Source organism: Equus caballus, chromosome 1, assembly GCF_041296265.1.
Source record: "Equus caballus isolate H_3958 breed thoroughbred chromosome 1, TB-T2T, whole genome shotgun sequence".
Taxonomy (NCBI): Eukaryota; Metazoa; Chordata; class Mammalia; order Perissodactyla; family Equidae; genus Equus; species Equus caballus.
Window position 1 is genome coordinate 125,909,575 of NC_091684.1, and position 14,342 is coordinate 125,923,916.

Consider the following 14,342-nt stretch of genomic DNA (forward strand, 5'->3'; position numbering starts at 1 on the left):
TGATAGCAAACTCTATGATGGGCATTTTTGTGCAATAAGCTTTATTTCTTTTGGGACAGAGTCTCAGAAATAAATTCCACAACATAGTTAAGAAAACACTGATGGTTAATTGATTCTCTCAAAAGAAAACTGTTTATTGCATACCCATTTCCTACTATAATAAAAATTAACTTGAAATACAGGTTTTAAAATAATTCCAACAGTTCTTAAAGTATAATAAACTACTGATTACTTCCAAAGCTAAACGACTCCCTTATACCTGTAATCTTTTTTTAGAGTTTGCATGAGGTTTCCACAGCAATCAAGATACTGCTTGTCAATATGAGGATAGAGGCAAGATCTCAGCGTTAACTCAAATGTCTGGCACGTCACAGATTCTGATGATCTATCCACACATATATCTCCACCAGCAAACTTCTCGTGAAAGTCACTCTGTTCTAAATACAACCTTTAAGATAAAAATGTGAGTCTATTTTTTATGAGCTGCTTTCAACAGAATTCTCTTAAATCAAAACTCCAGAGTCCCATTTTTTACCTTTAGTCTTAAAATTACCAACTATTACAGAAACTATATTCCCCCAAAACTGTCCTTTCAGTGAACCAGTTGTTCAGTCACTTCTGCTTTAGTGTTAAGTACTGAGTAGGTCTTTCTAGCCATTAGGGCCACAGAGAGTGAATGATGGCCAAAGGCAATGGGGCTTTGTGTAGGTATTAATGACTTATTTTATGGGGCTAAAAGCACATAAGGGTCAAGACATATTTTAAGCAGAAGAAGGGTCTGACTCAATGTGTGTGTCTGAGGCCCACCTATGACCTAGATTTTCATGAGCATCTTCTGTACCAGTGAAAGCATTTCCCATGGGCCTAGGGCATATGATAGTCTGTGGACTTTCACAAACAACAAGGAGGACAAATTATACATCTGAAATAAGTGAACATAATATCTTCTTGTATTCCATTCATCAAGAAGGATAGGCTACAAAGGTTTTTATTTTTAAGACTGGAAAGCCCTACTTGGCAGAAATAAATAGTTGCTAAACATTGAACAGATTCCGCCATTTCAGTCATCGAAAATCTAGCAGGTGTGTATCACCTTGCAAAGTTAATTGCCAGCAGTGGATCATGAACGTCATCCAGTTCCAGATGCCTTTCAGCAATGGACTGAATCTTAATTAGGTTCCCTTTGGTCTCCTGCTGCTCAGTGAGGACTTGTGCAGTGGGTTCTTCCCCATGTCGAAGACGTGACTGTACAGATTCCAGAAAGAGGGTATACAAGCTTTTTCTTTCTGCATCTGGAACATAAAGAAATATGTAAGGTGAAGTAATAACATTAAATGATATTAAGTAATTGTATCTTAATATAGCCTGTTTTTTTTCCTTTGGCCTACGAGTGTCTATCCCTGTTTCATTACCTTTACAGTATAGCACAGCTAAACATTTTACATCCTCTGTTAGACAAGTGCAAAGTTCATGGTTAAACACTCAAAGCATAAGTTAATTTTTTGCTGAATAGAGTAATATCCTAAGCAGGATGCTTGAAAGTTAAGTTACCACCATACTGAACAGTACTATGATCACACTAACAGGAGTCATAATTTCACCGGAAAAAAACACTTCCGATAGAGACCCTGGAAAGCTCATTAAATTTTATTACTCAGTCAAAAAAGAAATATTCCAGGGGCTGGCCCGTGGCCGAGTGGTTAAGTTGGTGCGCTCTGCTTCAGCGGCCCAGGGTTTTGCAGGTTCAGATCCTGGGCGCGGACAAGGCACCACTCATTGGGCCATGCTGAGGCGGCATCCCACATGCCACCACTGCAGGGACCCACAACTAAAATATGCAACTATGTACTGGGGAGCTTTGGGGAGAAAAAAGAAAAATAAACCTTAAAAAAAAAAAAGAAATATTCCACAAACTGAAAATATTATTTAAAGTAGATACAATAATACAAAATAATTAATATGACATTAGGGAGATTTACAAACAAAATAACTAAAGTCACATTTATACCTCTAAAGTCTTTTTAGTCAGTTGATAAAACTTTAAGCATATTGCTTAAATTGCAACAAAAAGATCAGAAATTATATCAAGATTTTCTCAAAATCTACAGTCAAGTCTGAATTGCTCATCAACAAATTCCTGTCTCCCAGGGTTCATGGTCCTCAAGAGTTAAATGCTGTACTGCACTAAGAAATGCCAGAGAATTATTTTTTAAAGGACTGGTCCTAAGGAATCAAGAGTAAGGAAAATGCATGTGGAACTTACTCTCACTGCCTTTCAAACATAGTGATGAAAGTTTCCAATGAGGACAATCTTTTTTCAATCAGGAGTAGCATGATCTACTGATTTGATCATGGTGATAATTTCCATGAAAATAAAAGCTTTTGATAATTTTCAAACTACAAAATAATGATGCATCTCAGGATGACAAGAGTGAAGAGAGAGTAGTAGCCCCAATGCTGAGAGAGACACATGAGGAAGGGACCCACTACCTCTGGCTGTGGCCTGGCATGTGGTGCTCTCCGCACACTGCAGGTTCTTCAGCAGCTGCATCGACTTGCCCGCCATTATGATCTGCTTAAGGACAGGTTTAAGGAAGGACACCATGGTGTGCTGCCTGCTGGAGGGCCCTTGGTCACTGCCAGAACTTGCACTGGCATTATCACTCATTTTTTCTTCATTTTCTGTCTTTTCCGATACACTGTACAGTGTGTAAGTTGCATACCAAAAGTCTCTGTGATTTACTGGAACATTTTTGTTTCTATGGAAATGCAAAAGAATTTTAAATGTTAACTTTTTTCTTAAAAACAACAGTACATCTGTTCTTTCTCAGGCATGTTGTCCAGGCATTCCAAAATACAGCAATATCAATTATTAGTAAAACGAAGCAATCTTCAGGCAAAATGGGCAGGGGTTTTATCTGACTTCAGTTTAACATAGAAAAGTGGATAAATACTTTGAATGACATACATAAAATTTAACTAAGTAGAAAGTTTCTCGAATTGGAATTAAACAAAATGATTAATTTGCTCCTCTTTGGAGATAGAATAAAAGTTTATCCATTTGCCGTCTCCTGTGAAAGTAACCTCCAGACTTCCACATCTTTTTACCACATAGATTCCTTTTTTTCCCCCCTGAGGAAGATTGGCCTAGAGCCAACATCTGATGCCAATCTTCCTCTTTTTTGCTTGAGGAAGACTAGGCCTGAGCTAACATCTGTGCCAATTTTCTTCTATTTCGTATGTGGGCCACTGCCACAGCATAGCTGATGACTGGTGTGGGTCTGTGCCCGGGATTAGAACTTGGAAACCTGTGCTACTGAAGCAGAGTGCCCCAGACCTAACCACCATGCTATGGGGCCAGGCCCTCCCCACAAAGATTCTTAACAACAAAGTGATGGTCACTTATCACTCTCTAAAAGCAGTCAGAATCCCCTTTTTACAAAAGTTCTCATGTGAGATAGATGAAACAGGATATAATGACAGATGCAAGATTTAGTTAAAGACAGGCCAGCTCATTTATATGAGCACTGAGTAAACAGGGTTACCTTTCCAGAGTTCTAAGGACTTAAAGTTATCCTTGAACTAAATGGATTGCTCTCAATAAAAACCTCTATCTAAACAGACTGCACAACTTAAAACTGAGTTAAGAGAGTGCCAACAGTTCTGTGTTGCAGTTTCTATGATTCTGTTCAGAACAGTCAATTAACTGAAGAGGAATCATAAGTGGATTAAGATTTTTCCTTGTTTTACTATACAGTATACTAAGAAGGGAAAAAAGAATAATTTGGAGAAACAAATATATTAGAAGCATATTCTGCATTATTTTCATATCTCTTATCTTATTGGTAATTTATAATGGGAATAGCTGAAGTCATTTGATATCATCTAAATTCATTTTATAGAAAGCAGTGCACCTTTTACCATACCAGCCAGCCATAAACACACCATCATTCAGAAATATAATTTGCTATGCAGAGCTGTAAACTGACAAGAAACTTGGAAAAAGACTATTTTTGGCTGGTACATGACATCTTCTATAAAAATGCAACAGAACCTGAGTATGGTAGCAACACACCTCTGTCATTTGAACTGCTCTCCCTCAGTATCACTTGAAACTACTCAAAGTGAACAATTTTCCCATGAGAGAAAAAAGGGTAAAACCAGTGCTCAGTGTGTCTCCTGTGCTGTGTGTCGCTGGCCCTCACCTCTGGATGATGAACTCCCTGGCGCAGTCACAGAGATGCCCGTGTGCAATCCACTCATCCACAGTCTGCAGGTAGGGCCGCACTGTCTCCACCCAGAGAGAGAAGAGCAAGGAGACCTGAGAAGAGATCATGCAAAGTTCATTCTCAGAAATCCCTCATCTCTGGACAAAATGAGGGTTGAACATTTCTGAAATGCCTTTAGAGTTTTCTGGAACAAAGTAATAAATTAAAAATCCAAAACATGTGCTATAAAATCCTTATGAAAAATTCACCTAAATATGAGCTAACCACATTGTCTGTAGTCCATACCAGGACCTTCTTGAGAGTAAAAGTTAACCATGGACAACAGCTCTACCCTGGGCAGTCTAAATTCATATAGTTACCCCTATCTAAATAGTGCTACTAGCAAAATGTCCATTAAGAATGAGGAAATGATTTCATTCTACTGCAGCTCCCACAGGAAAAAAAAAAACGCACAGGTGAAAGAAATCAAGCTTCTTTATATTGAAGCATAGTATCCAAATAGTGAGAAACAGGTACAACGACAAACTAGGAAACACACCTAAAATAGGTACTCAAACAAACCTGAAGCTTCCTAGATTACAGACTCTAGTTAGGTTGTTATTTTTTTAAATTGTAAAAAAAATACATAGCATAGGAGTAGTCTTCTTTGTCTCTCCCCCTTTGAATCTACAACTAATTGGACATTCATCGCTTAACAAAGGATATCCATATAGCATCTCAGGACGCCTGAGAGACCCGTGCTGCTATACATCGGAAGGCGGACGGACATCCCCCTGGGAGGAGGTGGAGATAGATGAAAACTCTCTGACCCCCGACCCCCGAACAGCCTAGTACCTGCAAGTGGCTTTCTTCCAGCGGACTCCCCCATAACATCGCCACGCACCAAGGGCAGGAGGGTGCGCACACCAGAGGAGCGACGGTGGAAACAGGTGACTACAGCCCTACCTAAGCCCCCCTTGATTACACCTAAGCCCAGGGGGAAACTCCAGGGTCCCGCACTGGCGGCGTCAGGGAAAGCCTCTACTCGCCATTAGTGGAGAGGCTCCGCCCAGCATTGAGAATACTGGGAGGCTCCCGAAGAGGAGAATCCTGAACGGGGCAGCGGCCCGCCAGCGGCTGCAGCCAGTCTCACAGACTCTGGCTGTCCCCCAGATGGGGAAAGGGGCTCCCGGAGAACTCCTGGGAAAGGACCGGGGCTAGGTGGAGTTCCAGTGGCCGCCTCCACGGCCCAGAGGGAAACTCCAGGGTCCCGCTCCGGCAGCAGGGAAAGCCTCTACTCGCCATTAGTGGAGAGGCTCCACCCAGCATTCAGAACGCCAGGAGGGTCCCAAAGAGGAGAATCCCGGGCAGGGCAGCAGCCAGCCAGCCGCCACCGGACTCACAGACTCTGGCCCCGCCCGGCAATCACAAGGCTGGAAGGCCCTGGGGCAAAAGTAGCATAGCTAGGTGAGCTAACCACAGACTGCAGAAGATACCCATAGCTCTGTTGTAACCTATAAGTGATATGATAACAAGTGAGATTTTGTGGGCTCCGACAGTGACAGAGCTGCAAATATAGGTGATCCTGCTCCCGGCCGCTGGGAAAGCCCATAACACCGCTTCAGACCGCAAGGAGGGAGCATGTCTAGGTGGTCTGCAACAGTAGGCACCAGCAGTATGAAGCCCCCTTGCGACTGCCCCCACAGCTGAAGAGGGACCCCACAGGACCACTGTGACTACGAGGAGGGGCCCAGGTCCAGATAGCAACAGCTGATAGGGTTCCTGGTCGGTGCAGTCTAAACAGCTGCTCCCCTGCCACACCAGTAGAAACAAGTGGAAGCAGTAACTAAACTCTCTCTCTATGCAGAGGCACAAATCTACACCATCAAGAAGTATGAAAAAATATATTAAATCTCCAGAACAGAAGGAAAATGACAAATACCCAGAAAACAATCCCAAAGACAATGAAATATATAACCTAAATGATGATGACTTCAAAACAGCCATTATTAAAAAACTGAATGAGTTAAAAGAAAATACAGATAGACAATTCAACGAGTTCAGGAGCTACGTCACAAAAGAGTTTGATACTATAAAGAATAACCAAACAGAAATATGGAAATGAAGAACACAGTGGAAGAGATTAAGAAAAATCTGGACTCTCTGAACAGTAGGGCCGATAATATGGAGGACAGAATTAGCAATTTGGAGGATGGGAATATAGAAATGCTGCAGGCAGAGGAGGGGAGGGAACTAAGACTAAAAAGAAATGAAGAAACTCTCCGAGAATCATCTGACTCAATTAGGAGATGCAACATAAGGATTATAGGTATACCAGAGGGAGAAGAGAAGGAGAAGGGGGCAGAAAGCCTGTTCAAAGAAATAATGGCTGAGAACTTCCCAAACCTGGGGAGAGAGATGGAACTTCATGTAACAGAAGCCAAGAGATCTCCAAACTTTATCAATGCAAGAAAACTAACCCCAAGGCATAGAGTAGTGAAGCTAGCAAAAGTCAACGACAAAGAGAAAATACTAAGGGCAGTCAGGCAGAAGAAAATAACCTACAAAGGAACCCCCATAAGGCTATCAGCAGATTTCTCAACAGAAACTTTACAGGCTAGAAGAGAGTGGAATGATATATTCAAAACTCTGAAGGACAAAAACCTGCAGCCAAGAATACTCTACCCAGTGAAAATATCCTTCAAATATGATGGAGAAATAAAAACTTTCCCGGGTAAACAAAAGTTAAGGGAGTTCATTGGCACAAAACCTCCTCTTCAAGAAATGCTCAGGAAAACCCTCATACCTGAAAAATCAAAAAAACGAAAGGGGCTACAAAACCAAGAGCAAAGGAGATAAGTAGAAGGACAATAACAGAAAGTAGCAGCTCTCCATCAGAACAGGTTAGCAAAAGTTAAATAAAACATTAAAGATAAAAGGAAGGGAAACACCAAGAATAAATATAACCCTGTCATTTTAACCACAAACTCACAACACAAGAAAGAAGAGGAAAAAAAAATCTGACAATAACAACCTACAAGGGCAAGAGAAAAGGGATGGAACATTTTAATTCAAAGAAATAAGAGGCTATCAGACAATGGACTATCTCATCTATGAGATGTTTTATACAAACCACCTGGTAACCACTAAACAAATAACAAGAATAAAGACACAAATTACAAAGAAGAAGAAACCCAATACAGAAATTTACATACCTGAATTAGTAATCCAAAAATCATGGGACGAGAAACAAAGGAAATGCAAGAGAACCGGAAAACAAGAGATAAAATGGCAGCGGTAGGCCCCCACATTTCAACAATCACTCTAAATGTAAATGGACTGAACTCTCCAATCAAAAGACACAGAGTGGCAGGATGGATCAAAGAACAAGACCCAACAATATGCTACCTCCAGGAAACACAACTCAGCCTCAAAGACAAACACAGACTCAGAGTGAAGGGATGGAAGACAATACTCCAAGCTAATAATGAACAAAAGAAAGCAGGTGTCGCTATACTAATATCAGACAAAGTAGACTTCAAAGCAAAACAGATAAAGAAAGACAAAGGGGGACAGTATATAATGATGAAAGAGACACTCCACCAAGACGACATAACACTTATAAATATATACACACCCAACACAGGAGCACCAAAATTTGTAAAGCAACTCTTAACAGAACTAAAAGGAGACATTAACAACAATACAATAATAGTAGGGGACCTCAACACCCCATTAACACCAATGGATAGATCATCCAGACGGAAAATCAACAAGGAAATTATAGAATTAAATGAAAAACTAGACCAGATGGACTTAATAGATATATATAGAACACTTTTCTCAAGTGCACACGGAACATTCTCAAGGACAGACCATATCTTGGGAAACAAAGCAAGCATCAATAAATCCAAGAGGGTTGAAATAATATCAAGCATCTTTTCTGATCATAATGCTCTGAAACTAGAAATCAACTACAAGAATAAAGCTGGGAAAGCGGAAAAAATGTGGAGACTAAACAACATGCTACTGAACAAACAATGGATTATTGAAGAAATTAAAGAAGAAATCAAATATTATCTGGAGACAAATGAAAATGAAAACACGCCATACCAACTCATTTGGGATGCAGTAAAAGCAGTCCTAAGAGGGAAATTCATTGCAATACAGGCTCACCTCAATAAACAAGAAAAATCTCACATAAGCAACCTCAAACGACACCTAACAGAATTAGAGAAAGAAGAACAAACAAAGCCCAAAGTCAGTAGAAGGAGGGAAATAATAAAAATTAGAGCAAAAATAAATGATATTGAAACAAAAAAGACAGTAGAAAGGATCAATGAAACAAAGAGTTGGTTCTTCAAAAAAATTAACAAAATTGACAAACCCTTAGCCAGACTCACTAAGAAAAAAAGAGAAGTCTCAAATAAATAAAATTAGGAATGAGAGAGGAGAAATCACAACGGATACCAAAGAAACACAAGAGATCATAACAGAATACTATGAAAAACTATATGCCAACAAATTGAACAACCTAGAAGAAATGGATAAATTCCTAGACTCTTACAACCTCCCCAAACTGAATCAGGAAGAAATAGAAAATCTGAATAGACCAATCACAAGTAAAGAAATAGAAACAGTAATCAAAAACCTCCCCAAATATAAGAGTCCAGGACCAGACGGCTTCTCTGGAGAATTCTAGCAAACATTCAAAGAAGATTTAACACCTATCCTTCTCAAACTATTCCAGAAAATTGAGGAAGATGAAGCACTCCCTAACACATTCTATGAAGCCAACGTCACTCTGATCCCCAAACCTGACAAGGACAACACAAAGCAGGAAAACTACAGGCCGATATCACTGATGAACATAGATGCCAAAATCCTCAACAAAATTCTGGCAAACCGAATACAGCAATACATCCAAAAGATTATACACCATGATCAAGTGGGATTTATACCAGGGACACAGGGATGGTTCAACACCTGCAAGTCAATCAACGTGATACACTACATTAACAAAATGAGAAACAAAAACCACATGAACATCTCAATAGATGCAGAGAAAGCATTCGACAAGATCCAACAGCCATTTATGATAAAAACCCTCAATAAAATGGGTATAGAAGGAAAGTACCTCAACATAATAAAGGCCATATATGACAAACCCACAGCCAACATCATACTCAATGGACAAAAACTGAAAGCCATCCCTCTGAGAACAGGAACAAGACAAGGGTGCCCACTTTCACCACTCCTATTCAACATAGTACTGCAGGTGTTGGCCAGAGCAATTCGGCAGGGAAAAGAAATAAAAGGGATCCAAATAGGCAATGAAGAAGTAAAACTCTCACTGTTTGCAGATGACATGTTATATATAGAAAACCCCAAAGAATCCATAGGAAAACTATTAGAAACAATCAACAGCTACAGCAAAGTTGCAGGGTATAAAATCAACGTACATAAATCAGTAGCATTTCTATACGCTAACAGTGAACTAACAGAAAAAGAACTCAAGAACTCAATCCCATTCACAATCGCAACGAAAAGAATAAAATACCTTGGAATAAATTTAACCAAGGAAGTGAAAGATCTATACAATGAAAACTACCAGACTTTCTTGAAAGAAATTGATGATGACATAAAGAGATGGAAAGACATTCCATGCACATGGATTGGAAGAATAAACATAGTTAAAATGTCCATTCTACCTAAAGCAATCTACAGATTCAGCGCTATCCCAATCAGAATCCCAATGACATTCTTTACAGAAATTGAACAAAGAATCCTAAAATTCATAGGGGGCAACAAAAGTCCCCGAATTGCTAAAGCAATCCTGAGGAAGAAGAACAAAGCCAGAGGCATCACAATCCCTGACTTCAAAACATACTACAAGGCTACAGTAATCAAAACAGCATGGTACTGGTACAAAAACAGGTGCGCAGATCAATGGAACAGAATTGAAAGCCCAGGAATAAAACCACACATCTATGGACAGCTAATCTTCGACAAAGGAGCTGAGGGCCTACAATGGAGAAAAGAAAGTCTCTTCAACAAATGGTGCTGGGAAAACTGGACAGCCACATGTAAAAGAATGAAAATTGACCATTCTTTTTCACCATTCACAAAAATAAACTCAAAATGGATCAAAGACCCAGATTAGGCCTGAAACAATAAGTCTTCTAGAAGAGAATACAGGCAGTACACTCTGACATCAGTTTCAAAAGAATCTTTTCGGACACCATAACTCCTCAGATGAGGAAAACAATAGAAAGAATAAACAAATGGGACTTCATCAGACTAAAGAGCTTCTTCAACACAAGGGAAAACAGGATTGAAACAAAAAAACAGCCCACTAATTGGGAAAAAATATTTACAAGTTACTTATCTGACAAAGGGTTAATCTCCATAATGTATAAAGAACTCACTCAGCTCAACAACAAAAAATCAAACAACCTGATCAAAAAATGGGCAGTGGACATGAACAGACATTTCTCCAAAGAAGATATATGGATGGCCAATAGACACATGAAAAGATGTTCATCATCACTAATCATCAGGGAAATGCAAATCAAAAGTACACTAAGATATCACCTTACACCTGTTAGAATGGCAAAAATATCCAAAACCAAGAGTGACAAATGTTGGAGAGGTTGTGGAGAAAAAGGAACCCTCATACACTGTTGGTGGGAACGTAAACTGGTGCAGCCACTATGAAAAACAGTATGGAGCTTTCTCAAAAAGTTAAAAATAGAAATACCTCATGACACAGCCATCCCACTACTGGGTATCTATCCAAAGAACTTGAAATCAGCAATTCCAAAAGTCCCATGCACCCCTATGTTCATCGCAGCATTATTTACAATAGCCAAGATGTGGAACTAACCCAAGTGCTCAGCACCTGACGACTGGTTAAAGATGATATGGTATGTATACACAATGGAATACTACTCAGCCATAAAAAAGGACAAAATCATCCCATTCACATCAACATGGATGGACCTTGAGGGTATTATGTTAAGCGAAATAAGCCAGACAGAGAAAGACGAACTCTGTATGACTCCACTCATAGGTGGAAGTTAACATATAGACAAGGAAAACTGATTGGTGGTTACCAGGGGAAAGGGGAGGGTGGGGGGAGGGTACAAAGAGTGAAGTGGTGTACCCACAACATGACTAACAATAATGTACAACTGAAATTTCACAAGGTTGTAAACGATGATAATCTTAACAAAAAAAAAAAAAATACATAGCATAAAATATACTATCTAAACCATTTTTAAGTGTACAGTTTAGTAGTGTTAAGTGTATTCACATTGCTGTGAAAACAGACCTCCAGAACATTTTCATGCTGCAAATCTGAAACTCTGTACATATTAAATGTCTCCCCTTTTCTTTTCTCCCTGCCACCCCATCCCTGGTAACTACCATTCTACTTTCTGTTTCTATAAATTTCACTACTCTAGTCACCTCATATAATAGATTTGTATTTTTCTTTAAGAAAGGGTTATTGCAAATATCTATATAAGTCAGCGAGGTACTTTCATTTATTTATTTTTTGAGGAAGATTAGCCCTGAGCTAACATCCACTGCCAATCCTCTTTTTCGCTGAGGAAGATTGACCCTGAGCTAACATCTGTGCCCATATTCCTCTATTTTATATGTGAGACACCTGTCACAGCATGGCTTGATAAGTGGTGTGCAGGTTTGTGCCTGGGATCCAAATCAGCGAACCCCAGGCCACGGGAGCAGAGTACATGAACTTAACCACTACCAGCCCCTCAGCCAGGTATTTTTCACACCTTGCTTTTACGTTTTGCTTTGTCCTTACCTTATCCTTCTTGTGATCTTGGAAATCATAGCTGAAAAACCAGTTTCCTGCAGTCTCGAATTTAGAAGCTAATTTAAAAACTTTGAACAACTGCCTGATACACCATGATTTAAGCATCACTTTTACAAAGAGCTATGACCGGCTTTCCACCACTCTTTTGGCTGAGCAGAACAGAGTCACATATTTTAGACTAGACAAGGGTCCCACATACGGTTTGCTCAGAGGCTTCTCCAACATTGTCATATTCAAGAATGGCCTTGTACAGCGTGTTGAGCAGGTGAGATGCCCGAACAACATTCCGAGTGTCAGGTGGAACTTCTGCTACTCCAGTACTAAACACTTTGTGTAGAACCTTGAGCTGAGCAAGTCGGGGTGACAACTTGTCTACCACTATTGCAAGAGTTATTGTTGTATCTGCAAATATCAAGAAATCAAACTCATTAGCAAGGAAAAATACTCGCACTCAAAATGTGACATAAATGCTAAGCCACTTATGGAAAGGCACAGCAAACTGGAGGGTGGTAGGTTTTAATCCCATATCACAAGGAACTAATTTCCCTAAAGAAAGAAGTCCCTAAAGAAAGAAGGGACAACTCAGCAGAAAAATAATTTATAAAGGAACTGACAGTTCATAAAAAAAAGAAATATAAGTGATTCTTAAACACACAGAAAGACACTCAACCTCATAATAAAAGAACGCAAATTAAAACTACATGGGCAAATAAAAAACAGAGTCAGTGGGTGACTGTTTTAGTGGGGGTGGGGATTAAAAAGAGGCGGCAAGAGCCAGTTCCTTCAACAGGATGGCACAGCTCTGAATCCTGAACGTGGAGGTGGTTATATGCATCCACACATGTGATAAAATGTCACAGAACTATACACAAAGATATTATTCCCTCCTTCCAAAAACCACAAACCTGTAAAACTGGTGAAACCCATGTCAGGTCTGCAGACTAGTTAACGTACTGTGCCCATGTCAGCTTCCTAGTTTTGATAACATACTATAATTACGCAAGGTATCACCATTGGGGGAAGCTGGGTGATGGGAACGTGGGACCTTTCTGTACTATTTTTGCAGTAGTTGTAAATAAAATTCAAGGGAGAAAAAAACCTACACTGGGTTACCATTTTACATTTGTCATATTGGTGAAGACCACAAAGTTTGATAACACACTGTGGGCAAGAGTGTGAGGAAACAGGTCTTCATATACCTGTTTACATCCTAGCAAGATGTAAAGTCATTTATCTGCACCTCTGTGGAGAACAATGTGGCAATATTTATCAAAATCACTTGTCATTGCATGCTCTTTGACCTAGCAACTCCACTCTTAAGAATTTACATGATAGGCTAACTTGCACCCTACACGTACAATTACATGCACGTAAGAGTTATCACCACAGCTCTGTTGGCAACAGCAAAAGATCAGAAACAACCTAAATGTCCATCAAAATGAGACTGGTCTACGATATATCCATACAACAAAACACCAACTTGTAAAAAAGAATGAGGCGGCTCTTTATATACATGTATGGTATAATCCTCAAAATTTAAATTAGAAAACAATTTGAAGAGAGCAGTGAATAGACTACTAGGCATGCATATGTGAATACGCATTGCTTGTACATGTCTAATTTATTTCTGGAAGGATGCAGAAGAAACTGACTACTTGGTTGCCTTTGGGCTGGGGAACTGGTGTGGCAGGAAGAATTTTCACTGTACATCTTTCTGTACTTTTTGGATTTTTAGAGAGATGAATGGCTTGAAAACACAAATTTAAAATAATTTAAAAAAGTGAATGTAGTCATGAGAATTACTTATTTGCCATGTAATTTTCAAACATTATATCAATTAATAACCTAAACTGCATTCAAAATATGAGTTATGTATCCTATGAGTAAAAGGGAAGAATATTTAAATACCATTACTGATGATGCACTTCTCAATTTCCGTAAGTTCCTCTTTAAAACTAATGAAGTATTTGTACAGGGCCCACATGAAAGCCTGGTATGTCCTAAAGGGCGGTTCAGTTGACTTCTTAGGAATGGAACCATTTCCAGGTAACATGCTTTCAGAGCTGTGCCCCATGACTTCATCAATGAACTCCTGGAGTCGAAACACAACCTGGCCATATGCTGCTATTTGTTCCAGCACTGATCGTAAACAGCTCTACAATATAAACAAACGGCAGTTACTTAAGTCAGTCTCCTGGACACATTCAAATTCATATCCCCCTCACTGTAAAATATTTCTTTTGTGACTGTTTTAAACAGTATGCTTAGCAGAAAACAAAGTAATAAAACAA

General features: G+C 39.5%; 1 protein-coding gene across 16 annotated transcripts in view; it reads right to left on the minus strand.

The window, feature by feature from the left end:
* TUBGCP5 (tubulin gamma complex component 5) overlaps nt 1-14,342 on the minus strand; it is a 75,975-nt gene that overhangs the window by 41,412 nt on the left and 20,221 nt on the right. For all 16 annotated transcript variants that reach the window (XR_011424565.1, XR_011424552.1, XR_011424567.1 and 13 more), the window contains 6 exons: nt 13,960-14,206; nt 12,251-12,453; nt 4,206-4,321; nt 2,491-2,759; nt 1,094-1,292; nt 260-448 (listed from right to left, as the gene is read on the minus strand). Coding sequence is in view for 9 of the 16 variants with exons in the window: in XM_070231626.1 (XP_070087727.1) it covers nt 260-448; nt 1,094-1,292; nt 2,491-2,759; nt 4,206-4,321; nt 12,251-12,453; nt 13,960-14,206 (1,223 nt within the window). In the remaining 7 variants the exon portion in view is untranslated. The remainder of the gene's footprint in view (nt 1-259; nt 449-1,093; nt 1,293-2,490; nt 2,760-4,205; nt 4,322-12,250; nt 12,454-13,959; nt 14,207-14,342) is intronic.